This window comes from Eriocheir sinensis, chromosome 54 (genome assembly GCF_024679095.1).
Source record: "Eriocheir sinensis breed Jianghai 21 chromosome 54, ASM2467909v1, whole genome shotgun sequence".
NCBI classification, from domain to species: domain Eukaryota; kingdom Metazoa; phylum Arthropoda; class Malacostraca; order Decapoda; family Varunidae; genus Eriocheir; species Eriocheir sinensis.
The window spans coordinates 1,073,611-1,100,685 of record NC_066562.1 but is presented as its reverse complement, the minus strand read 5'-3'; the positions used below and the strand labels follow the sequence as shown (position 1 = coordinate 1,100,685).

The 27,075-nt window shown below is 41.6% G+C and overlaps 1 protein-coding gene across 1 annotated transcript; it reads right to left on the bottom strand.

Moving 5' to 3' along the window:
• Nucleotides 1–2,289: 2,289 nt before the first annotated feature.
• LOC126983498 (E3 ubiquitin-protein ligase TRAIP-like) lies at nucleotides 2,290–27,075 on the bottom strand. The gene is made up of 12 exons (XM_050836244.1): nucleotides 26,921–27,075; nucleotides 23,103–23,244; nucleotides 16,820–16,949; nucleotides 16,125–16,207; nucleotides 15,016–15,174; nucleotides 14,087–14,194; nucleotides 13,280–13,391; nucleotides 11,728–11,845; nucleotides 11,356–11,462; nucleotides 9,191–9,277; nucleotides 8,943–9,078; nucleotides 2,290–2,928 (listed from the first exon to the last, which is right to left on the bottom strand). The coding sequence occupies exons 2-12, from the start codon at nucleotides 23,213–23,215 to the stop codon at nucleotides 2,681–2,683; spliced, it is 1,401 nt and encodes a 466-aa protein (XP_050692201.1). The 5' UTR covers nucleotides 23,216–23,244; nucleotides 26,921–27,075; the 3' UTR covers nucleotides 2,290–2,680.

Here is a 27,075-nt window from a genome sequence, read left to right as displayed (position 1 = left end):
TGATTGGAGGACTATATACTTATACCATAGAGGCAGCAAGCGAGCTTGTCTGGTGACAGTGGTGAGTATGTAATGTGATTCTGTATTATGACGGGGGGAGTGGCAGGCGACGCAAGACGCGTATGGGACCTATGACGTCGGCCTTTGCCGCTTTATTACCACCTTTAATGACCGTTTTGTGCTTGACAGTGGACAGTGTAGAGTGGCTGAGTAACTATTGTATGTTCAGCACTTGAACAATGGAGCTGCTGAGTTGAATAAGAGCAGGTGATCTATTTTGAGAAACATTCATTGACAACGTAGGCTCACGTGGCCGTAGCCTATTCATGTTATCTGTATAATATTTTCTGACCACAAATTCCAAATTTCTGAACATTATGATTGATAGACTTCATTTTCTGTTTATGTAGTACTTTTTTTCTATAGCGTGTGTCATTTCTTGAATTCACGCAGGCTTGGGATTTGTGCCTTTCCATTCTTTACATATTTCCTCCTTGGCCACAACACGCCAGAAAACGCTTCACGTACGTACTCTATCTGGTATAGGAAAGTCACCACTGACTCGGCTGATGCCCCGGATAATTCAGTTATTCAGGTAGGTAAATAATGAAATAATGATTAAGAATAATTACCGCAAAACACGTTAGGTGAAGAATCAGCAGCCAAGCCTAATCTAAAGCAAGAAGTGACCCAGGTTTTCTCATGAGTTTGGAAGTGCTCGCCTCAGTTCTAAGTGTCACTAAACCCTTGCCGGAAAAGCTGCAAGGGTCACAACAAGAACTGATGGGTGCTCTTGGAAGTGTACAGAGCTGCATAGATGCATTTCAGTCTCATCGTGATGGAAATAAGTTCAACCAACTTTTTGCCCAAGCTGAGGAAAGGTCCGGAGATATCATCCAGAAGCCTTGAACAATCATTGGTCATCAGAAACATAATTAAGGCTAACCCTCCAACAGCAACTCCATAGGAGTACTATCGAAGAGCTATTTTTATCCAGTTTTCGGACACTGCTATAGCACAACTCAGGGAAAGGTTTGCATCTGAACACATTAGGAGTTTTTTGTTGGGAAATCTTGTTCCCTCTCTTTCAGTTGATACTTATTTTAGTGAACTGAAGGAGGCAGTTCAATTTTATGGAAAATTTCTTGGTGGAGATGCAGATCTCGTTGAAGCTGAATATCTACGGGGGCAGAGTTATTGGAAGAGTCGTGAATCTCATGAGAGGTCAAAGCAAGTTGTTGAGACATTGGCATGTGCCAAAAAATTGGGCACATATCCAAATTTTTCCACCTTATTGCAATTTTTTCAACCCTACCTGTTAGCACTTCCACCAATGAGCGATCCTTTAGTGCCCTTAAATTGCTTAAAACATACCTTAGGAACGCAATGAGTGAAAGTCGTTTAAATGGACTGGCCTTTCTTTGTCTATTGTGACACAAATCTTGATCATGAAGTCCTTGATGAATTTGCACGTAAGAACAGACGCATAAATTTGAGGTAAACCAGTTTCAATGTATTGTTGTTAACAGTAACTAATCTAATTCATCTAGTTAATTTTTATTTTATATTCATAAAATACCTGACCCAGTTTTCATGTATCTTGTACATAAAAATATGTATTACAGCAGCAGCCTGTATAAACGAAGATTATACATGTTATATGAATATAACATTTTTTTCCTTGCCAGTATATTACTTTTTTATTAGAACATGTAGTTCTAATTTAAAGTAAGTAGTGTAGTTTTGAGGGTAAATTTTTGCAGTCCAAATTACAGAAATGAACAAGATTATAAAAGTAATGTTCGCTCAAGTAACATAAAATTAGTACTTTAAAGATTATTTAAATCTCCCAGATTTATGTTGTACTGATATGCTACCAACAAACTTCTAAAATGTACAATGTATGTATATGTATGTATCAATGCATGTATGTATAAAAAATAATAACTTTACCCTAGCGATCTAACCCGAATCCTCAAGCTGTATGGGATCCCTGCGCTATAATAATACTGGACTAGAAAAAATATATATATATATATATATATATATATATATATATATATATATATATATATATATATATATATATATATATATATATATATATATATATATATATATATATATATATATATATATATATATATATATATATATATATATATATTGGCCCCCCCCTTTTCAATTTTCTGGGTACGCCACTGCACACACACACACACACACACACACACACACACACACACACACACACACACACACACACAAAAAAAAAAAAAAAAAAAAAAAAACCCCTCAAAATTTAGCCAAGCATCCCCCCCAATACTGCCATTGCTCAGCTGTGCATACCCGTTTTCCCTAATACATGTTAGAGGAAGACCATTTCAAACCTATAAATGTGGCCATGGGAGCATCTGTATGTTACGTCCACATGTATGGTTCATCCCCAACTCACCCTACTGGTTTAACCAAACACTTCTGATACTTTGGCATTACAAGACATACATTTACTCAATAATATCACAATATCAAATATAAAAGTGTACAAGTAAAAAAGAATAATAAATAAAAAAAGGAAAATATCTACAAAACAGTGAAAGAAGTAAAATCATAAGAAGGACTGAGGCAAAAGTAAAGTATAAAAAGAGAATGCTGCAAGAACGGCTACGACATGGACAAAAGGTTAGTCAAAATCATCATCAAAGGTATTCTTAAAGTAGTCATGGATATTATTGACTTTGCCCGCCTTGCTGGACACTGAACTACCACCACCACGACCACCCCCGCCTCTACCACGGCCAACCTTCTTGGTGGTGTATTTCCTCTTGGAGGCCACCAGGAGCTGGGTGGTGCGAGGCTTGGGGAACTCTTCAAATTTGTAGTGACCTCCCAGTCCATCGTAACCCACGTCCCTCACCGCCTTATGAGAACCTGAGTGGAAAAGGAGTGTGTGTTATTGATCTAATTATAATCTTGTCCCATTAAATTTTTCAACTGTATAAAGCAGAGATTTTGAAAATACAGCTAGAGAGAGGGGCATCTACACATTCCCTGCATCATAAAGGTTCTCATGCTAAGGGTAGAGAGAGGAATGTTGATGCATTGCAGAGACTTTTTTTTCTTTTCTTTTTACAGAGGAGACAGGAGTAGATGCAACATCCAGCTTTGGATTGAAATTTAGGATAGAGATAAAAGGAGGGAACAGAGTAGAGACTGCTGTCAGTAACCCCTGAGACCTGTGTTTCAGTGAGGAAGAGAAGGTGAGGTTTAGAGGAGGAGAGGCCATGCTCCACAGAATGGAAATTAGAACGTAGACCATGAATGTTGCAGAAGTTAACGGAGAGGAAGTTCGAAGAGGTATCAAAACATTTCTTGGGTCGAGAGCCGGAAGTGGAATCCACTCTGGAGGCATTTGATTATTATTATTATTGAGTAAACTCAACAAAGGTCATGTGTTTTTACTCGTGAGTGATAGACATGGTGCAGGAAAGGGATGGTTGGGCTGACAGAATTTATTTGAATTTAGAAAGCATTCGATAAGATTCCACTTAAGAGACTGTTGTGGAAGATGGGGAACATTGAAGGACTAAGAGGAGGGCTTTTGAGGTGGATGAATGATTTTTTGGAGAACAGGGGACTGAGGACAGTGATCATAGACGTGAGGTCCTCATGGAGGAAAGTGATCAGTGAAGTACCACAGGGGTCGGTGCTGGCTCCGGTCATGTTTGCAATTTACATTTCGACATGATGGAGGGAGAAAACAGTTATATGAGTGTGCTTGGTGGTAATGTCAAGTTACTTAACCCCTTGACTGTGGATTTCCTACAAGAAGACATCATAAAGCTACAGGAATGGAACAAAATGTGGCTGCTACAATTCAATGAAGAAAAATGTAAAGTCCTGCACCTTGGGAGGGGATATCCAGCATACCAATGGGAAACACTCCACTATCCACCACAGAGGCAGAGAAAGACCTAGGAGTATATGTTACCAGGCTAACAGTGAAAGCCAAATCCGTGCAATCGCAGCGGACGGGTTAAGAAGGTTGGCAGTGAAGAAGATTGTCAAGCACTGCAACAGGACCTGGACAGGATACGGGAGTGGAGTCATATATGGGAAATGGAATTTAACATCAGAAAGTGCAGTGTGATGGAATTCAGAATAAGCAGAAAGAGAATTTCAGGTGACTTTACAATTGGAATTTAAACCATTAAGAAAATATCAGTGGAAAAGGATCTGAAAGTAACTGTATAATGAATTGGATAATTTGTTGCCAGAGAAGTATATAAAAAGAATTGTAGGTGAAGCATACAGCCTGGTGTTCTCAATATTTGGATGAAGAATTATAGAAGGAATTGATTGACAGTGATATGCCCAAGTTTGGCATACGCAGCAACAGTGTGGTCACCAAGTAGTACAATAAGGAAAGTAGAGAGGATTCAGAGGGCAGGAACAAAGTTGGTTCCATAAGCATAAGTAGAAAGTCGTGTGCAGCGGGGCTGCGGGAGGAGGGGAGGCATGCAGTTAGCAAATTCAAAAGAGCAGTCAGCATGAAAATATCGATAGAAGATAGAAAGAGAGGGAACATGGCAGCGGAATTTGAGAGGTAAAAGACTATCAGTATGAGGAGGAGAGCTGATGAGATGAAGAGCCTTTGACTCCACTCTGTCAAGGAGAGCTGTGTGAGTGAACCCCCCCCCCCCCCCCCACACACACACACATGAGATGCATTCTCCATACGAGGGCGGACAAGGCCCCTGTAAATGGATAGCAACTGTGCGGGGGAGAAGAACTGACGGAGACGGTACAGAACGCCCAGCCTTGAGGAAGCTGATTTAGTAAGAGATGAGATATGAAGTTTCCAGTTGAGATTTTGAGTTAAGGATAGACCGAGGATGTTTAGTGTTGAGAAAGGTGATAGCTGAGTGTTGTCAAAGAATAGGGGATAGTTGTTTGGAAGATTGTGTCGAGTGGATAGGTGGAGAAACTGTGTTTTTGAGGCGTTGAAGGACACCAGGTTCCTCTTGCCCCAATCGGAAATACTAGTAAGGTCTGAGGCTAAGCGTTCTGTTGCCTCCAGCCTTGAATCGTTAAGTTCCTGTATGGTGGGTCTTCTATTAAAAGAAGTTGAGTAATGCAGAGTGGAGTCATCGGCGTAAGAATGGATAGGACAGTTCGTTTTATAAAGTAGATCATCAATGAACAACAGGAAGAGAGTGGGAGATAGGACAGAAATGAAACTGGAGATAAAGGTACAGAGAGAAGGATAGAAACCGTAGGAGGGTAGTTTGGAAAGCAAAGATTTGTGCCAGACCCTATCAAAAGCTTTTGATATGTCCAGCGCAATAGCAAAGGTTTCACCGAAACGGCTAAGAGAGGATGACCAAGAGTCAGTTAGGAAGGCAAAGAGATCACCAGTAGAACGCCCCTTGTGGAACCCATACTGGCGATCAGATAGAAGGTCAGAAGTAGAAAGGTGCTTTTGAATCTTCTGGTTAAGGATTGATTCAAAAGCTTTAGATAGACAAGAAAGTAAAGCTATAGGACGGTAGTTTGAGGGATTGGAACGGTCACCCTTCTTAGGCACAGGCTGTATGAAGGCATACTTCCAGCAAGAAGGAAAGGTAGATGTTGACAGGCAGAGGCGAAAGAGTTTGACCAGGCAGGGTGACAGCACGGAGGCACAGTTTTTAAGGACAATAGGAGGCACTCCATCAGGTCCATAAGCCTTCTGAGGATTGAGGCCAGAGAGGGCATAGAAAACATCATTTTGAAGAATCTTTATAACAGGCATAAAGGAGTCAGAGGGGGGATGAGTAGGAGGAATATGCCCAGAATCGTCCAGAGTGGAGTTTTTAGAAAAAGTTTGAGAGAAGAGTTCAGCCTTAGAGATAGATGAGACGGCAGTGTTGCCGTCAGGACTGAGGAGTGGAGGGAAAGATGAAGAAGTGAAGTTGGAGGAGATGTTTTTGGCTAGATGCCAGAAGTCATGGGAAGAGTTAGAGAAAGCAAGGCTTTGGCGTTTTCTATTAATGAAAGAGTTTTTAGTTAGTCGGAGAATAGATTTGGTACGATTCCGGGCAGAAATGTAAAGTACATAATTAGCATTAGTTTGAAGGCTTTGCATTTCTTGATATTTTTTTTCTTTCATAAGGTAGAATAATCTCTTCCAAAACCAATGATATATAATAATGCCAGGAAAAAAGAGTACTCGTGGGTGAAATCGATAAAATTTTCGCCGCACGGTCAGGCCATTCTGCGAGGCCCCCGAGGGAGCCCCAGACGGATGTCGCAGTGGAAAGAGAAACTTATTAAACTTTTGGTGCGTGAAAGGGTTAAGGAGAATAGCTTTCCATAAAGAACAGTGGAAGCCTGGAGTGGCCTGGGAAAGGATGTGGCCCATGCAAAGACAACTCATAAATTCCAGGCCAAGGTAGATAATAGTAGATTTGGACACGGGGCATTACAAGCTTAACTCCTTACCTGTATACCGCAACTAGATAAAGACACACACACACACACACACACACACACACATCGGCCAGCTGCCAACACGGACAGACGCACTACGGAGCGGAGGAGCCAATTGATTTGATGGTCAAGGGACCCGAGTATACAGAGTAGTAACATAAGGTCCCGTCTCCTAGGAGTCCAGGCAGTAAGAAGATGTGAAAGATTGAGAAGTGAAAAGTACATCGGGGAGGAGAAGGAGAGTTTAATATGGAACATAAGGAACATTAACAAACACCCAAAATGGCGGACCCACTGACGGATTCCCCTGGCCAGGCCAGAGGGAAGATTCCTGTGAAAGTTTTGAGGGTTTCATGCCGGGATCAATGATGGAGACAACACAGGGGAAGAGAATAAGCAAAGTGGAGAGGGACTGTGACAAGATGGTGGTAGAAATGAGGAGGATGAGAGGAATTTGGAGAAGTGATCCAAGCATTAGCTGAGGTCAAAAAGAGAGATAACGAGGCCAAGAGAAGAGATGAGGAGACAAAGAGAATGAGAGAGCTTAAGAGAGGAAATAATAAAGTTCACGAAGGAACAGCTGGAAAACCAGAAAGAGATAGCAAAGCTGAAGATGGAAAAAACAGAAAAAGACCATGAGATAAAAATTATGAAAATGGAAAGAGAGGTGTGATTGGGTCAAACAAGGACGTGGAGAAGAAGATGAAAGAAATGATAAAAAGAGAGGAATTTAATGCAAACAAATGCCATGTTATGGAAATGGGGAAAAGTAAAATAAGACTGAGGAAAACATACAGGATGGGAGAGAAAACTTAATGGTGGTACATGAAGAAAAAGATTTGGGAGTAACGATGCAGGACACATTATCCCCAGAAAAGCATATAAACAAGTTATTTGGAGAAACCTACAGGATGATGCAAAATATAAGGGTATCATTCCATTATATGGACAAGGAAATGATGAAGAAAATAATAACATCACTGATAAGACCAAAACTTGAATATGCTGCAGTGGTGTGGTTGCCTCACAAAAAGAAGGATATCAGAAAGTTGGAAAGGATACAGAGTATTGCAAAGAAAATGGTCCCAGAACTCTAGAATATGACATATGAAGACAGATTGAGGGACATGGACCTGACGACACAGGAACAAAGAAGGGAGAGAGGAGATCTGATCACACTGTATAAGTTGGTAAATAAGTTTGATGAGGTGGATAGAGATGATCTCTTCTCTACTGCGAGAACTCAGGGGCTGAGAGAAAGAGGAAAGAAACTAAATAAAGGAACCTGTTTGAGTGATGTGAAAATGTATAGTTTTCCACATAGAAGAATTAACACATGGAACAGCTTGCGGGAAGAAGTGGTGGAGGCGAGCAGTGTCCAGCAAATGAAGGAAAGGCTGGATGAATGTAGATATGGAGATGGGACTAATAGAGCTTAGCTCAGGCCCTGTAGACTACAAATAGGTAAATACACACACACACACACACACACACACACACAACACACACACACACACACACATAATCTTCCTGGTATATGTAAATGACATGGCTGAAGGAGTTAATAGCTACATAAACCTGTTTGCTGACGACGGTAAATTACAAAAACATATAAGAAACAAAGAAGATTGTGAAATATTGCAAGAAGACCTATACAAAATTTGGAAATGGAGTATGGATTGGGAGATGGAATTTAATGTGAAAAAATGTCATGTTATGGAAATGGGTAAAAGTGAAACAAGACCAATCTGGATATACAAAATGGGAAATGGTGAAACATTAAAAAAAGTGCATGAAGAGAGAGACCTGGGAGTAGTGATGAGGTATGATAATCAACCAGAGTCATATAAATCGGATCTTTAGAGACACATATAACTTGGTGAGAAATATTGGAGTAGCATTTAGCTACATGGACAAGGACATGATGAGAAGGCTAATCACTACCATGATTAGACCAAAATTAGAATATGCAGAGGTAGTGTGGTCCCCCCATAAGAAGAAGCATATAAAGAAACTAGAAAGAATACAGAGGATGGCATCAAAAATGGTCCCAGAGTTGGAGGGATTAATATACGAGGAAAGATTAAAGGAAATGAACTTAACAACACTGGAACAAAGAAGAGAAAGGGGAGACCTAATCCAAATTTATAAATTATTAAACAAAATAGATGAAGTAGATAATGAAGAACTGCTACTAACAGAAGGAAACATAAGCAGAAATACAAGAGGACACAGTAAAAAATTGAGAAAGGGGAGATGCTTGAGAGACACAAAGAAGTATAGCTTCCCGCAAAGAAATGTAGAGGTTTGGAACAGTCTGAGCGAGGATATAGTATCAGCGAGGAATGTGCAAAGCTTTAAAGATAAGTTGGATAAATGCAGACACGGAGACGGGACCACACGAGCATAATGCCCAGGCCCTGTAAAACTACAACTACAACTAGGTAAACAAAGGCAATACTTCAAATCCTTACCCAGAATAGAGGATGAAGAGTTATTAGGCTTAGCAAAGAGGCGGTGGTGATGCCCATTTGCTCCCTTCATGATGTTGAGGCTGTCTGACAAGGGACGAACTGGAGTTACGGTACACAACGCTGGCGGCTGAGATGGCTGGAGCGAAGGATGGAAAAAATAAAATATAATAAACTAAAATAAAATAACGAGTTGTTCTGTTTACTACAAATAGGTAAATACACCTTGGTCTTCATCCTAACGAGCTCACCTTTTCCTCTGCTGATGTCCCTGCTGTCTCTGTTGTTACATCAGACGCCTTTGATTCTGAGGGTGTGTGGCGCTGCTTCTTTACAACCTGTGTGGTGATGGTAGTGATGAGGGTTTTGCTGGTCACCGTTGCCAGATTTTCATACTCGGAGCATCATATTTACAGGCTTCTCCCCCATAAATATCACCAGGATACAAAAATTATTAACCATTTCAACAATAACATAAAAAGCCAGTTATTGGTGCCCAGGAGACAGTTTTGGGGTTGGAAATCAGGAAATATGAGAAACTGAGTACGATAATCTGGCAACGTTGGTGCTGGTGGTGTTTTTATCTTTTGTACACCAGAGAAGGGTTAACCCAGTAGCAGCGGGGATCATGTTTCTTAATGATCCCTCTAAGCGAGAAAAAATCATCACACACACAAACCATTTCATACTCTATACCAAAGCATTTGTGATCAGTTTATGCATTATCTATTTTTGGGGCTTATATCATGGCACAAATTTGGCCCGTCACTGCTACATGGTAAAGCCACAAATTTGGCCCATCGCTGCTACCGGGTTAAGGGAAAAAGAAAAGAAACAGGAAAAAAAGCAGAAATACTACTTCTAAAAGTGGAAAAGTTCTAATTGAAAATTCTAAAACAGTTACAAAGGTGTCCTGATGCTCCCCTCTTGAAAGCATTGACGTCATAGGAAGGAGGCTGTAGAGACAAAGGAAAGCTGCTCCAGAGTTTATTGATATGGAATATATATATATATATATATATATATATATATATATATATATATATATATATATATATATATATATATATATATATATCTATATATTTTACGTCAGGCCTATTGTGCTGGTAGGCTTCTTCCCGGTGGATTCCGATGGTCGGCCCAAGGCTTCTTCCCGGTGGATCCTGATGGTCGGCCCAAGGCTTCTTCCCGGTGGATCCTGATGGTCGGCCCACGGCTTCTTCCCGGTGGCTCCTGATGGTCGCCCAAGGCTTCTTCCCGGTGGATCCTGATGGTCGGCCCAAGGCTTCTTCCCGGTGGATCCTGATGGTCGGCCCAAGGCTTCTTCCCGGTGGATCCTGATGGTCGGCCCAAGGCTTCTTCCCGGTGGATCCTGATGGTCGGCCCAAGGCTTCTTCCCGGTGGGGCCTGATAGTCGGCCCAGCCCATTCTGGCGCAGGCGAGTGTTTATAGTGGCGCCATCTTGCATTGGCTCATGCTGCCCTCCCAGAGCTCATCTTTAATCCTAGAATCTAGAGTCCGGGTTGATAGGTGGTCTTCTGGACAGCATGTCGGTAGTTTTAAGTCACTTGGCGGCGGCTGAAAAATCCCACCTTGGTGGCACCGGGCGGGCATTGAACTTGCGTCATCCTGAAAGCAGCGCCGTCATGCTACCCATTCAGCCACCGCCTCTCCATGCATCTCATGTGTGTGCTCCATCCACACAGAGTAAGAATCTGAGTCTTTTTGCTTCATCGGCTCACCTCCTTTTACTGACTGTCTTCTAACTCTGAACTCCCACTGCAATGATGCCTTACAAATTTCTGTCAATATTTTCATGCTAACTGCTCTTCTGAGCTTGGTGACTGCATGTCTTTACCACTCCTTCAGCTCCAGTGCACAAGACTTTCTTCTGTAGCTCACCCCTATGCAATTTACATCCCTGCTGCAAGAATTGACCAGCATCTTCATTCTTTTATTCCTTTTGATGGTACTCTGTGGAATGGCCTTCCTGTGTCTGAATTTCATCCTTGCTACAACTTGAATTCCAAGAGGGGATGATCAAGATATCTTACTAACCAAATTTCACAATCAATTTGATTGTTTCTACTTTTTTTTATTTGAGGAAGCAGTGCTTAGTAGTCTTTTTTGTGCCCTTAACTTTTCTGGGTATACCAGTTAATATTTTGTCCCACCTTGAAAAATAATAATAATAATAATCATTAAAAAAAGAAGAGGAAGAAAAAGCAATGAGTAAAAAGAAAGACAAAGCAAGACAAAGAAAGAAGGAAAAAAAGAGGAAAAGAGAATGAAAGAAAAAGTTAGAAGAAAGCTGAGGTAAAGAAAGAGGGAAACAAAAAGATACAGGAAGAGGGAATGAAAATGTGAGAATGAGACAAAAAATTACACCACCTCTACAAGTAATGCTGCTGACCTCTGGGGTGATACAGTCGCTGAGGCTGGTGCTGTGCAGCCTCTTGAGAAACTCTGGGGCGGGGCTTTCAGACAGCAGGCGGTGGATGGCACTGCTGCGCACATCATCTGGAGTGGAAAGATAGAAAATATTAAGTAATTGTGATGAGTTATTTATTTATTTATTTATTATGTTTAGCACCGGTGCTGTAAGACACTTGTCTGCACCACTAATGGGCTGAGGATGACCACCAGGTCCCATTCAGAAAGCCTACTTGGACTATGGGCCAAGTGTAAAAAAAATAAATCACATAATATAAAAATACAGATCATTTATCATTATTATTATTATTATTATAATAATCATAATTGCTTATATCATTATCAAGCCCACCTGAGGGAGATGTGATAGCCTGCTCCAGAACTTGCATCTTCTTCCTGAGGCTTGCATTCTCCTGCTCCAGAGACTCATTGTCCTGCTCCAGCTGCTGCACGGTGGAGGTTAGGTGTTCCTGAGAGGGGGCGGGGTGAGAGAGCTTAGTGGGAGTGCAAGGAGAGAGAGGGAAGAGGGATGTATGATGGAAAGAAGGCAGAGGCATGTAAGAGTGGAGGAAAATGAGAGGCAGAAGGGGAGGGCTGGGAGGGAAGGGGAAGAAGAAAGGACTCGAAGGATGAAGAGATGGCTACATAAGACATAAGGTGTCAGGGTGAGGGAGAGAAGAAAAAAGGAAGGGTGTGGAGGTGGGAGGGAAGAGGGGTGGAAAAGGAAGGGGCAAGGGTGTGCGGGAGGGTGAGGGAAGAGGGGTGGAAAAGGAAGGGGCAAGGGTGTGCGGGAGGGTGAGGGAAGAGGGGTGGAAAAGGAAGGGCAAGGGAAAAGGGAAGGTGAGGGAAGAGGGGTGGAAAAGGAAGGGGCAAGGGTGTGCGGGAGGGTGAGGGAAGAGGGGTGGAAAAGGAAGGGGCAAGGGTGTGCGGGAGGGTGAGGGAGGAAAGAGGAAGGGTGTGAGGAGGAAGGGGCAAGGGTGTGAGGGTGAGGGAGGAAGATAGACACATATGTAGTGTGGCAAGAATTACTCAAAATTATGAAACCAGTACCAAACTTGACATCAATGTAGCTTCTACTCTTCCTTCACACCACTGAAGATGGTGGCACTGTCCACCAAAACTGTTTGGTAAAAATATACCTCTATCGTCTCTCTCTCTCTCTCTAACACACACACACTGCAGGGAGGAGGTAGGAAGGAAGAAAGAAAGAGAACAGAGACAGCGGATGGATGTGAGTGGGAGGTCGGAGTTCCCGCATGAGCCTCACGCTGCGTCCCAGAGCCAAGGTGGTGGTGAGACAATGCACTCACTGGCCAGCCACTTGGCAACTTGAAGGAAGAGGAACTCCACACACATACACATATATCATTTCTTTCTCATTATTTTTGTTATTTTCTATTAGAAGTTAGCTACCATGAAGTACAAATGCGTGCAAGACACACATACGATCTTACACAATAATAACATTGAAAGTCAAATAAGACACTATATCATATACGACCTACATCCTAAAAACAACTGTACAATATCCGGGATGAAATAACTCATATGCTGGCTAAAGAGAGCCAGGACAGTATGCGCGTCCTTGGATATGGTATGGGGCACTCAAGGGTAAGACGGGTGGAGCTGATATGATAATGATAATGATAAAATCTATTATAAAAGTAGTAAAGGTGAAACTGGGAGGGGAAAGCAGTGATAAGATTTTCGATGAAAGTGGAGAAATAATAATAATAGCTTATTTCCTGTAAGTCACAACTGGGTAAATTCACACACACACCACTGCCAACTAACCCTGCTACCCCTTCCACCCCCCACCCAACCACCACCCCTGCCACCCTCATCACCACCCACCACTATCACTACCTCCAGTACCCACCACCATCACCATCACCACCACTCACCACCTCCTCCTGCAGACTCTGAGCCACCTTGGTCATGTCCCTACACTTAGTGGTTGCTGCTAATACCTCTGCCCTCATCTTACTCTTAGCCTCAGACTCTCGGCTCAGCTCCCTGCAGGAAAAGAAGGTTGCAAACTTACAAAGACAAATGAACAAATAATGAAAAGGATACATATTTTCTCGCTTACAGGGCTTTTAAGAAACACGATCCCAGCAGCAAACGGGTTAAACTTCCAGCTCAATAAAACCTCTTCATGTTAGAATAATTGGGGCAGAGTCCTTAGTCCTTACTGACAATGATATTACTACATGTGGGACTGGCCTTGAAAGAAAAAGTCTACGTACGGGAATAAGTTGTCATCTGAAAATAGGGAGGGCCTTTTGGAAGAATATAGTGCTCTTATAGGGACTCATGATTACTTCAGTACATATTTGAGTGTGGGCTACAGTGAGCAATGTCACTACAAATACAAAACTTTGGTTTTTAATTCTCTGGTGACTAAAAAGTAAAATATTATTGCAAATTACATACTAATGCATATTTCTCTCTACATAAATTTGATAATGAAAATATCAAAATAGAAAATGAATATACTACAAGCAGTTAGCCAGTTTCCAGTTTTCACTGCATAATGTTGATAAATCAAAGACTGACTTTGTTTGGATCACTTCTAACCCTGGCAAATGAACTGGCACCTGTTCTAACTCCTGTAAAAATCATATCTTCCATGTATGAAAAAGTAAGGATTATGGTTCATAAGTTTCCTTCTCACTCTTACTCTCTGACCCATCTTTCTTTTCACTTACTTTTTCAACACAGAGACGAAGGTGGCGAGGGACTCAAAGTTGGTGAAACGGTTTGACTGCAAGACGTTCTCTACGTCCTCGTTTGTCCCTCCCAACACCTTCTCTACCCTGCAAGAGAAATGAACGGTAAGGCTGGGGAGGTGGGGGAAGGCTCAGAGAGAGAGAGAGAGAGAGAGAGAGAGAGAGAGAGAGAGAGAGAGAGAGAGAGAGAGAAATTACCTACTCAGTGTAAAACATTTTTTTTATCATTGTAAAATATGTACAATGTATGTAAAAATTTACTTCCTGAGGAGACTGAAAATCAAAACAGTAATTTGTACAAAAAAAAAAAAAATAAATAAATAAAATAAATAAATAAATAAATAAATAAAATAAATAAATAAAATAAAATACTGAAGCTATATACAAATATAAATTTTATTCCATCACAAATATATATTAGATATATACATACATGTATGTATGTACATATGTATCGAAACTGTATGAAATAACAAAAAGAAAATAATACTCCCTGGCATCCACTTCAGAATTATATTGTACTACCTTTTCTCTAAGCTCTAACCTTCCCACGGTAATCATAAAAAAAATATGTAAAACTAGCAATTCTAGCCATTCTGCATTTTTTAATTTGAAATTCAACTTTTTTAATTTGAATTTCAACTTTTTAAATTTGAAATTCAACTTTTTTTAATTTGAGGGTGAAAAGGTGTAGATAAATACAACTAGGTAAATACACACATGGAACAGCCTGCGGGAAGAGGTGGTGGAGGCGAGCAGTGTCCAACAAATGAAGGAAAGGCTGGATAGATGCAGATATGGAGACGGGACAATTAGAGTTTAGCTCGGGCCCTGCAGACTACAAATAGGTAAACATAAATAGGTAAATACACACACAAACCCTCACCTCTCCTCACCCACCCACCTACCCTGAGAGCAGGTTCAGCTTTTGGCGCAGTTTCTTAGCTTCTTCCTTTGCCTTTTTTGCTTCCACGGTCACCCGATCAACATACTGCAGCTGGGCCTTGTACGCCAGGATGGTTGTATCTCTGTCCTTCAGCCTTGTCTCAATCCCCTTAAACTCCTCCCTAGAAAGAGGGGTTGCTGCCATAAAGGTCTTGAGGGGGTAAAAATAAAACACTAAACTAAAAGCATTGCCAAGGTTCAAAATCTCCCTCATTGTTCAATAGTTTCTTCTCTCTGAAAAGTGCAGGTGGGTATTATCATCATGGAGATGTGCTTATAATTGAGGTGGTACGGGCATGTTTTGATGAACGTGCAGGGAAGAGGGAGAGGAAGACCCAAGACGAGACGGAAGGAATGCATAGCAGCAGACATGAGAGAGAAGGGCCTCAACATAACATGACAGGCGATAGAGGAATCTGGAGGCGGCTCATCAAAAACAGCGACCCTATATAAAGACGGGCTTATGAGCTGGCAAAGAAGATGTGTTTATAAAAAGTTTGCAGCTATAAAACAGCACTGTGACCTACAACCATTATTAAAGCAGGGAGTGTTGGTGTTCCTGTCTCTTAACTTCTCCCCATCCCCTTGACAGCTTGGCCTCGGGTTTACGATTATAGGCGCAGCACTATTCAAGGAGGCCTTCATGTGGGATATTCCAATATTGAAACTAATAAACACTGATATTTTTATAAAGATTCCATTTAAGAAAATTGTATTGTATGTCATCTGAAAGCTTTTTCTATATGTTCATTAGTGTGTAAAAGAAATACAGTGAAGAGAATATGAATGTCTTGCCAAGATTTTTCTTTTGAGCTCTGTATTTGTGTGTGTATATATACAGTGAGAGTCCTTCAATCCAGAATGTAGGGGTCATGGACCTTCTGGATAAGCAGGTTTTCCGGGTTATCAAGAGGAGACCTAAAAATGTTTAAAATGCACCATTCCCAGACCTGCCCTAACTTTTACCAAATTTCGCATGGCACATTTAAGCATCACATCTTAAGAGCTTAAATATTTGTATTTGTAAAAATAAAATACTTGTGACAATACATGGCAGCCCCTCCCCCCTTACCTTAGAGCCACCGCCTGCACCTTCAGTATGTCATTCTCATCGGACACCTTCTTCACCTCCTGTTCCTTCAATTTGACCTGAAACTGTCAGAACCAAAATGGCAGGGTTAGATTACTGCTACAATTACTATCCTTTAGTGTTGCTGAATGTGCATGCAATGTATTGTTCTTTTCTTTGTGGTCTTGTATACTTTCACAACAATGAACATTCAATCAATCAACCATGTTCCTTCTTTGTTTTGCATGCTTGTTTTTGCCATGTCTATGTACAATATTAAATGTATATTTCTATTCAATTATCTTAGATTTCATGAATGGAGAAATACGTGTTACATGTTCATTAATAATTGTTAAGAATTTTTATCTCTATGAATTTGACATCAATCTACTACACTTCCTTTCTTCCCCCTCATGCTATTCTGCCTCCCTTACCACTCCAAACACACACACACACACACACACACACCACAAAGAGTGGTGGATACCAGGAACAGCATGGAAAAATAAATGGTCCATGCAAAGACGATTCATAATTTTAACCCGTCTGCTGCGATTGGCACAGATTTCACCTTAACTGGTAGTTTGCTAACATATACTAATATACTAAGTCATATGCAGGAAGAGTATTAGTGGAATGGTGAGTATGAACTGGCAAGCACACCCTACATCCATCCTCCCCTGGCCCTAGACACACACCTTGATGTTTTCAATCTGCTGCAGCAATGCATCGGGGTCTTGGTCATCGTAGGAGCTTCCAGGGTCAAAGAACAGCTTGATCAGGGTCCGCTGAGTTGCCTTGCTGCGGCACTGTGGACAAGACTTGGACCTGTGGGGAGGAGTAGAGGGGTGAGACATGCGGCTATGGAGAGGAAATTGCTAGTTTTCTTTTTTATATTGTGGGGTGAAGCATATAAAAGAGGGTGAGGGGGGGAAGGAGGGGATTGGTATTTAATTTCTAAAGGGCCTGGCAGATGCAGGAAAAAGACTTGTGATGAATTGTTGATAATATATGAGCATAAAACAAAAGGAGGAATTTCCTTCTCAAGGCACTCTATTTTCAAAGAGTAAATCAAGATCAAATTGTCTTGGCTGTGGGCCTGGAACAAATTACCTATAAATACATGCTTTCAATGTATGCTAGAGAGAATGAATGCCATTGTAAGTGATGTTCTAGAACCAGTCACCTATGTTTAAGTATACTCCCTGGTATATGTGAATGATATGAATGATAATATCAGAATGGAGAATTGCATGAATATGTTTGCTAATGAGGCTGCGATACAGAAAACAACAGAAACAAAAGAGTACTCTTCTATGGAGCTCAAGAAAGATATAACAAAACTATATGAAGTCATACATGCCAAATTGAATTTAATACAGAAAAATGTGCAAGAAAATTAGGAAATTGTAAAAAGGTTGAGTGGGATCATGAACGAAATGATTTTCCTGGTGCATGCTCTTGCTTACCCAACCACTTATTTAAAGTAGTGGCCCTAGCCTTTGCCTGAACAAAAAAGGCAAACCCTACAAGGCAGCAGGGGGCTATGAGGTTTACCACCCACTATTTCACCCACAGCTGGGACTGGTTGGCCATTGACTCTGATAAACATGAGTTCATCTGCCCTTAGAATGGTCTTGTTTTTAATCCACCTTGGGTTCCAGCACACCCTCCTCACTGGTCCTAGACAAAACCAGTGGGGTCGCTGGTTAAGTCGTCGACTACCTGACCATGCGGCTGGTTGTACTGGGTTACATGTTAACAACAGCAGAGCTTAACCTTAACTGCCCTGACCAGACATAAGACACCATGTCCTCTATAAATTGTAAAATTAAACCCAGCAGCATTATGCAACCTGCCTCCAATACCACTATACCTCTTGTGCACACCACAGGTCCCAAGTACTGCACAGTACTGATTTAATACCAATACCAACTAATAAAAGAAAGAAAGAAGAGAGTTGGTGAAGACTTTGGAAAAAGACTAAGTGAAAAATATAAAGGGAACAGAAAATCATATTGGAAAGAAGTAAAGAATGAAAGAAATGCAGAAAATATCTCCTCAAGTAAAATAAATGAAGTTATGGATGAGAATGGAAAGATGTTGAAAGACGGGGAAGCTGTGAAAGAGAGATGGAGAGAATATTTCAAAAACTTAATGAATTCTGAGGATGGACGTCCAGCAGCTGTAACAGCAGCAGTTTTGAGTAGAGGTAGAGGAGGAGTATATAAAGAAGGAAGTATAACATATGAAGAAGTAAATCAGGCAATAAAAAGATTAAAAAATGGAAAGGCAGCAGGAATTGATGGAATCACAGCAGAAATGTTGAAGTGTGGAGGAGATGTAGTTGTTAAATGGATGGTCAAGATATGTGAAGTGGTGCCAGCAGACTGGACGAAAGCCATCATTGTCCCAGTTTACAAGGGGAAGGGTAGGAGAGGGGAATGTGGGAGCTATAGAGGTATAAGTCTGCTGAGTATACCCGGAAAGGTATATGGAAAAGTTATAACAGAGAGGGTGCAAAGACTTACAGAAGAGAAAGTCACTGAAGAACAAGGAGGCTTTAGGAAGGGAAGGGGATGTGTGGATCAGATATTTGCCTTCAGGATGGTAGTAGAAAAAATATTAGCACAAGGAAAGCAACTATACGCTGCCTTCATGGATCTAGAAAAAGCTTATGACAGAGTCAATTGTCTGGGACGTTATAAAGACATATGGTGTGGGAGGAAAACTGTTCAATGCAATAAAGTCTTTCTATGAGGATGCATTCGCATGTGTCAAAATTAGTGGAGAAACAAGTGAACATTTGAGATAAAAGTGGGCTTAAGGCAGGGGTGCATCATGTCACCATGGTTGTTCAATATTCATATGGATGGTGTTAGGAGAGAAATGAAGGGCAAAGTTGGGGTAAAAATGTATGCTGAGGGATGGAAGTGGGTGCTGAGATCAATCTTATTGCTGATGACACGGTGCTCATTGCAGAAAATGAAAGTGACTTACAAAATTTAGTCAGTGTTTTTGATAGTGTATGATGTAAAAGGAGAAAGTTGAAAGTTAATGTCAACAAAAGTAAAGTGATGGTTTGTGAGCGGAGTAAAAGTGAGGTCGTGGACTTTGTATACCCATATAGAGTGGGAATTGAATGCGAAAAAGAATGCAAAATGATTTTGAATGGTGAAGAAATGGAGGAGGTTAATGAGTTTAAGTACCTTGGATCAGTTATGTGCATAGCTGGGCACGATAACAGAAAACCTTATTCCCGATAACCGATAACTGATAATGAAAAACCTTATCAGTGATAACCGATATTCATTAACTGGAGACACAAATATAGGCGATAACCAATAACTGATACCCGATATAAATCCACAATTTCATTACTAGCTAGTGATAAGTCCGATAGGCAAAAACGATACTATATTGATATTTCAGATAGAAAAACATAGATGAATTAAAATTTTAATTATTTGTATTTTAGAAAACTTACAAAACCTGAAAACCACACGTTGACACGTACATATGGAAAGTAATACTAAAAACGCCTGAACCAGTGTTGTGTTATTTGGCGTCCCCACCGTCAAAAGCTGGTCTCTTGTGAACTGCGCATGCTCAGACCAGCAAACATAGACCTGTACACTCTCACAAAGCTTTTCAACCGTAATTAAGAGTTACTGAAAGGCTGAATCAGACATACAGTACCACTACCACCATCCCCGCTGTTTCTAGAACGACACTCTGTACAAGTTGTATTTATATGTAAAGAGTGTCGTTCTAGAAACAGCGAGGCTGGCGGTACTGTATGTCTGATTCAGCTTTCCAGCAACTCTTAATGTATTAAAAAGCTTTGTGAGACTGTACAGGTCTACGCTTACTGGTCTGAGCATGCGCAGTTAACGAGAGACCAGTGTTTGTAAACAAAAACGCCAGCTTTTGACGATGGGACACCAAATAACACAACACCGGGTGCCTTCAATACCATGGCATGCTCACAAAAGAATATGGAATATCAAATTTGAGGCAGTGAATAATCATTTTTTGGGAAAAGTTAAATGACTTTTCTCTTTGATATATTGATTTTTGAGTAACATAAAAAAAAACTTAGTGTTTTAATGTTGATGATCTAAGTATGAAATCTCTTCACTGAAGATATTTCATACCCTGAAGTTTTTTCATACAACACTGGGCCATGCATGCGCAGTAGGGAGACAATGTTTTTTTCTGAGAGGCGGAAAAAAGTAGCGATTATCGTTGGTTTGGTTACAAAAGTAACAAAGATACAGTCGTCCCTCAAATAGTACGGTTTCGGTTTTATACGGATTGACATGTAAGACTTTTATAGGATTTTTAAATTTCCCGCTTGTCGCACCAAGTAGCCCTGGCATGAGTGGCAACACTGTTCTACCAAAACATCTGCTGAAAGCACCCCAATGCGTTCGAGATAGGAGTTCACCTTGGAGAAGAATTCAGATTTAGGAGAAGTTACGTTTTGGGGTGAGTTACGTTGACGTAGGGAGAGCATTCCACGTGAATGAGAGCAGTATCGTATCGTATTCGCTGTATCTATCATCTTGGGTTTTGGTCTTAGTTCGGGAGGTAGTTGTCCCTTTCGGTCCCGACTACAGCCTTTGAAATGGCTTACTCCCTCAGGGCAAACACCTTGAAAATCATAGTGAAAAAAATTCTTGCCACAGTAACTGCCAAGAGTGCTGCAAGAGTGGAGATAAAGGCTGCCCTTATACTAAACCTTGTCGTTGTTATTGTAATGGCGTCTCACTCGTAGCCAAATGGTGAACGCTGATCTTCCTGGTGACGTTTAACATGCATTACTGACTGATGAACTCCTCACAACAGAAGATGAAAAGGAAGCTGCAGTGGTTATGGTAGCACAGAGAGGCGAAATGCAATGGAAACACTTATATGTGTTTGTTTGGGCCGCCATATTTGATGTTGACGTCATCACAGCACGAAGACGCTCCACCTCTCAAAGCCAGGAGCTAGCAGACATGCCGAGTTGGCAACTTGTGCTGCCACGTCACGCGTCTGAGATCACTTGGGACGTTCTGAGAGTCCCGATTCCCTCTCTCAAACGCAGCCCAGGAGTGTTTTTAAGGGGGGCACTAATTTTATACGGATTTTTGAATAGTACGGGGATCCTGGGTCCCTAACCCCTGTACTATTTGAGGGACGACTATATATTCAAATAAGTAGCGGATGGCCGATAATCCGATTTTGTTATCAGCAATAAAGTATTGCAATAACTTATCGTGATAACACCCAGCTATGGTTATGTGTAAGCATGGTGGTATGGAGGGAGAGATAAGAGAAAGGGCATTGCAAGGAAGAAGGGTGGTAGGGTCTTTGGGACATATCATGAATGGCAGAAGTGTGAGCATGGAGGTAAAGAGGGATTTGAGAAATACAATAATAGTACCAACCCTCACATATGCAAGCAAAACGTGGGCCTGGAATGAAAGTCAGAGGTCTAGAGTGCAGGCAATGGAAATGAGTTATTTGAGGAGTGCTTGTGGTGTGAGTAGAATGGATGGAATGAGTAATGAAAGTGTGTACGAGCATTTTGGAATGTGTCACAGGGGTGAAGGGAAGAAGTGTGGAGTGGTGGAAGAAGTGAAGCGACAGACTTTAAAGTGGTTTGGCCACATGGAGCAAATGGAGGAGAGTAAGATGACCAGGAGGGTGTATGTGAGTGAGATAGAGGGAGGGAATGTTAGAGGACGACCTCCAGTGAGATGGAGGGATAGGGTGCAGGAGTACGTTAGGGAGAGGGGGGAAAGATCTTTGAGAAACTTTGAGCAGGCAAGGAGGGAGTGTCTGGATAGAGAAAGATGGAAACTCTTCTGCCGTGGCCATCCCCTGGTGGGAGCTCCTAGGAGCAGGCGTCGATGAGATGATGATGATGACCTTTTCTGCAAAGTGCACATGGTCACATATCTTTAGTTGAGAAGGTACCATATCCTGCTCTCAAAATAATCACTGATGTCTACAACTCTTTAATTACATTCCTTTTTTCCATTTCCCAAGCATTTCCTCAGCTTCTTCCATACTCTCTGTTACTAAGGGCCATATTACAAGTCGAATCTGAGAAGTTTCGGTCCACACAGATTTTGGTCTAGAGACCACATCACGAGTTGAGTCCGAGAAGTTTCGCGTCCCTGCAGAGTTCGGGATGAATAACATTGTAGGGACCCAAAACTTTTCAGATTCGACCTGCAACACAGCCCCCAAACCGATCTCAGATTCAGCTTGTAATGGGTCTAACACCAAGTCAAATATAAACATGTCCCATGGGAGTGCTACTCTAAAACCATGAGTCAGTCTCAGAAGCATTGATAAAAAGTAAAATGTAAAGGTGGGTGAATATGCTATAGCTGTGCATGGCTGCAGTGCTCATCTCTGATCCGTTGGCCCTTTGAACCTGTGGTAGGTAAGAACCCCAGGACACGGGCTAATGTGAAATTCGGGATTGCAACAGTTTACCTTCCCAAGGTTTCCCCAGGTACCCATTTACTGACCAGCCCGAAAGGGAGGATGAACAGCTGGGTGAGCTACACGACAACTGCTCAGGCCGAGATTCGAACCCGAGCCCACAGAGTGGTAGCCGGTCATGTTGACTACTAGACCATGGAGGTGTAGGGGGCACAACAAATCCCAAATGTACACCCACATTTACAAAAAATATTTCATTACACAAGTGTTATTATCAATTACAGACTATCACCAGAAGACCATGTAAATGAAATTTCAGCTTCACACATAGAGTAGAGGATCATAGAAATATATTACCAGAAGAAGCTGCGAGCTATGAACATTCAGTGTTAAAGAAAAATATGACAAAATAGTTTTGAAAGATGAAACAATACAAGCTGGGCTTAATCCTGTAAAAATACAATTAGGTTAGAAAAGCATAATGCCCTGCTCCAGCAATGAACTCCACCCCTGTACTACATGCACACACACACTCACCTTTCCAGCCACTGTAAGATGCATACACTGTGAAAGGTGTGGCCACATGGTGCAGCAGACACATCCTGGGTCTGCAGGGACAGTTCCCCACATATTACACAGTGCACCCTCATTGTGCTGCCTTACAATGCCTGTGCTGTACCTGTAGGAGACGAGGTATTTAAGAATAGACAAGAGGTTTAATGGCCTAAACATGGTAGCTCATGAGTGAGTTATTCACTAATTTTCCTCTTCAACTTCCTCAATTACATAAACAACAAAACCCAACACATTGTGAACATGTTGAATAATTACTTTTCCTTGGTATTCAATACCAGTTTGACTGCCGCTACCACCATCAGTATTAATGAAATTTCCATTCATATCTTGCTTAACTTTGAAATAACTACTGCTGATGTTCTAAATGCACTCTGATCCCTGAAGGGGATGCTACTCATATTGGGTCAAAAAATCATAAAAAATTAATAAGAAATAAAGTAATGGGAATTAAGATTTGAAAATTTCCAGACTATTTTGAATTATGCTTGCCTATTATTTCCAAGAACAATAGTGACCATGATGTCATTCATATGCATTTGACAGTAGGTGTTCCATCCTAAAGTAAAGTCACTTTGACTGTGAAAGGCCATTTTTTCATTTTCATTTCATTTCTGGGGGACCCGCAGAGGGCCACTCTCAGGTGGAATAATATGTGGGGGTTGTGCGGGGGGATTCAAGGGGCAGGACAGGATTAGGATAAGGGTTAGGATGAGGAAAGGTATTGGGATATGGTGAAGGGCCAGGATTAGGGAGATAATGATTGGTGATCCTATTCCTAAATGTGTCAAGAGTGGGACTATTAACTATTTATTATCCCAGTCATTTGAGTACAGTCATTTCTTAACATTCTCATTTTAAATTTTGTGGATTTGAATATTTATGGATATATGTATCCATAAACTGTTTGATTTTTTACAGGAAGACCAGTGTGGTGTCATGAGCTGTCTACTGCCATGAGCTGACCGCCCTGACCTGCACATGTGTGAGCTGTCTGGGTTTTATTTACAAACATATTTCATTCATTGTATTAAGTCCTTTAACCTCTTAGCAATGACTATGACGCTGGCGTCACATAATTTTTTTCCTGACATGGGCGACGAGAAGCTCTCTGGAAATTGAATGGTACGCGTAACAACGTATGTGTTGATCCTAAGTGACTAACTGGCACCTCTTTTGCCCCTTAGATGACTCCGTGCTAAAAATAGTTCACAGTTCCTGCCTATGCATCATGGCGTCTGCAGAGCGATTATGTTCCCTCAGTCGATCTGTTTTGGCGGTCTACCTTTTGTTTCTGCTCGTTGTGTGCGTACTGAGCATCGTCTTGACACCTCCACTGACTTACCTGATATTCTTGATGAACCAATATCTTGTCAACAGGAGTGGGAAGCGGAAGTTGGATTTTTTGGGGAATCATGGAATTCCAGCCAAACGGTCAGTCCAAATCATAATCTGATTTCACAGTTGAATTATACGGATGATGTTCTACAACTTTTATTCAATGAAATTCATTCTAGAATGAGAAACTAAAAAAAATATTTTTTCGAGTTTCACTGCAAATTTGGCTCTCAGTAGGCAGTAATTTTCCTGGTAAAAGATTATAAACTATATTTTTCAGACTCCATCATGATAAAATGAGCAACTTTTCTTCCATAAATTATCCTGTGCGTCGCACCAATAAAAAATTGGAACTTTTCTGTCGTGGCCACCCCCTGGTGGGAGCTCCTAGGAGCAGGTGTCGATGAAATGATGATGATGAGGTTATAATAAATTTACCTATTATATCATATGATTTTCCTTTCGTTTCCTTAAGAGTTGTCCGATTCTCTGTCAGGTTCAGTGAATATGAGCCTATTATGGGTAGTCCTCAATTCTATTTTATTTATCTTTTTTTTCTTCTTTGTCCTGGCCTAAAGCACCACTAGGCTTTCTTGGTTGGGCCCAGAGGTTGGCCCAAGCTCATCATGGCGCAGGCATGTGTTTATAGTGGCGCCATCTATTCTTGTCTTATGCTGCCCCCCAGAGCTCATACTTGATTTCCCTTGGACAGTTCCTCTAGAGTCCAGGGTGATGGGTGGTCTTCAGGACAGAACATAGGTAGTCTGGTAGTCTTTGGCCACTTGGCGGTGACTGAAAAGTCCCAGTAGGTGGCGGAGTATTTGAACCTGCATCATCTAGGACGCAGCGGACGCAGGACCGACATGCTAACCACTCAGCCACCACCTCCCAAAATTTACGATGGGGTTTGAGACTGGCAGGATGGTCGTAAGTCAAAATTTGCATTAAATTATAAAATAAACATTATTCAAGTGTCCCGTTAAAAACAGAGCAGCATTCCCACCACAGGTAGAGTGGTGTTCCCATGCCTCCTACCCTGCCCCTCCAAACCCAACTCTGTCCTCCTGAGCTCACCTCGCCCCAGCCACAGTAATAAAAGAAACAGGGGAGCATTTAGATTAGCGTAGTCTACTCTGCCGCCAAAGACAACAATGGGACTGCACAAAGCATTAACCCGGTAGCAGTGACGGTCCAAATTTGTGGCTTTATCATGTAGCAGCGATGGGCCAAATTTGTGCTATGATATAAAACCCCAAAAATAGATGATACATAATCTGATCACAAATGATTTGATATATATTATGAAATGGTTCATGTGAGGGGTGATTTTTTTCTCATTTTTCTCCCTTGGAGGGACCATTAAGAAACATGATCCTTGCCGCTACCGGGTTATGCATTATGTATCTCGTTCGTTTTCTTGTCCTGTTTTTCATATATGCCGCTGGGTGAAATAAAACTAATATCATTATTGTAATTTACCATAAATATTTAAACTGAACAAGGCTAACAACTCCAAATCTAGGTAAAGATTCGTATTAGGTCCGTGCCAGTATCTCATAATCTACTTTATGAAACATCAGTATCTCTTCATATATCTTTTCTACAAACCTTCAACAGTCATGGAAACGCTTTGAAAATCCAATTCAAGGACTTTTTTTTTACTCTTGAAAATAGGGAATAATGTTTACGAAAGCGCATCGCCTCCTCTGCTGGCCACAGCGACGCTGCACCCGCCGCAGCCGCAAAATAGCTCGCAGAGGGCTTAGGGTCGGGGAGCATATTTAAACTACTCCAACCGAACTTTACGACCTACGAACGGGGGGGGCTGCGCCCCCCTAGACCCCCCCTTCTGACCAGGGGGGCTACGCCCCCCCCTGGACCCCTCCTCATGTATATGTGACTTATTTCAGCGAGGAGGTATTTCTCGCAACACCCGCTGCAGCGTCGCCACGGCCAGCAGAGGAGGCGACGCGCTTTCGTAAACATTATCCCCTATTTTCAAGAGTAAAAAAAAAGTCCTTGAATTGGATTTTCAAAGCGTTTCCATGACTGTTGAAGGTTTGTAGAAAAGATATATGAAGAGATACTGAGGTTTCATAAGGTAGGTAATGAGATACTGGCACGGACCTAAAACGAATCTTAACCCAAATCTAACCTTACCTGACCTAATCTAACCTATCTATATCCAACCTAACCTGACCCTCTAGGATGTGCTAGGTTGCACTCATTAACTTCCTAGCTAAATCATAATATTTAAAGTAAACCAAAGTAATACTCAAGTAATTGTGAAATGACCAAACCAAAAGCCACGGTCAGGCCTTAGGGGATTTGTAACATGACCAGGCGGCTCAGCGGGGAGCAACACACGTATGATCAAAATAACCTACAATAAAAGGTAATTATGAAGGTGAAGTACAGGGCAAGTCAAGCCTCCTGCCACTCACCCGGCGCAGGGCAAGGGTGTCTGGCTGCCTCCCTGCCCTCGCACACCCTTGGCACCTCAGGGCAGCATCACACGGCCAGGCAGGACAACAATTCGCAAGTAAATTGTGGCAAAAATTTCCCTTTCGGTTGAGCTGGGCGGCGCGGGTCCCGTCCG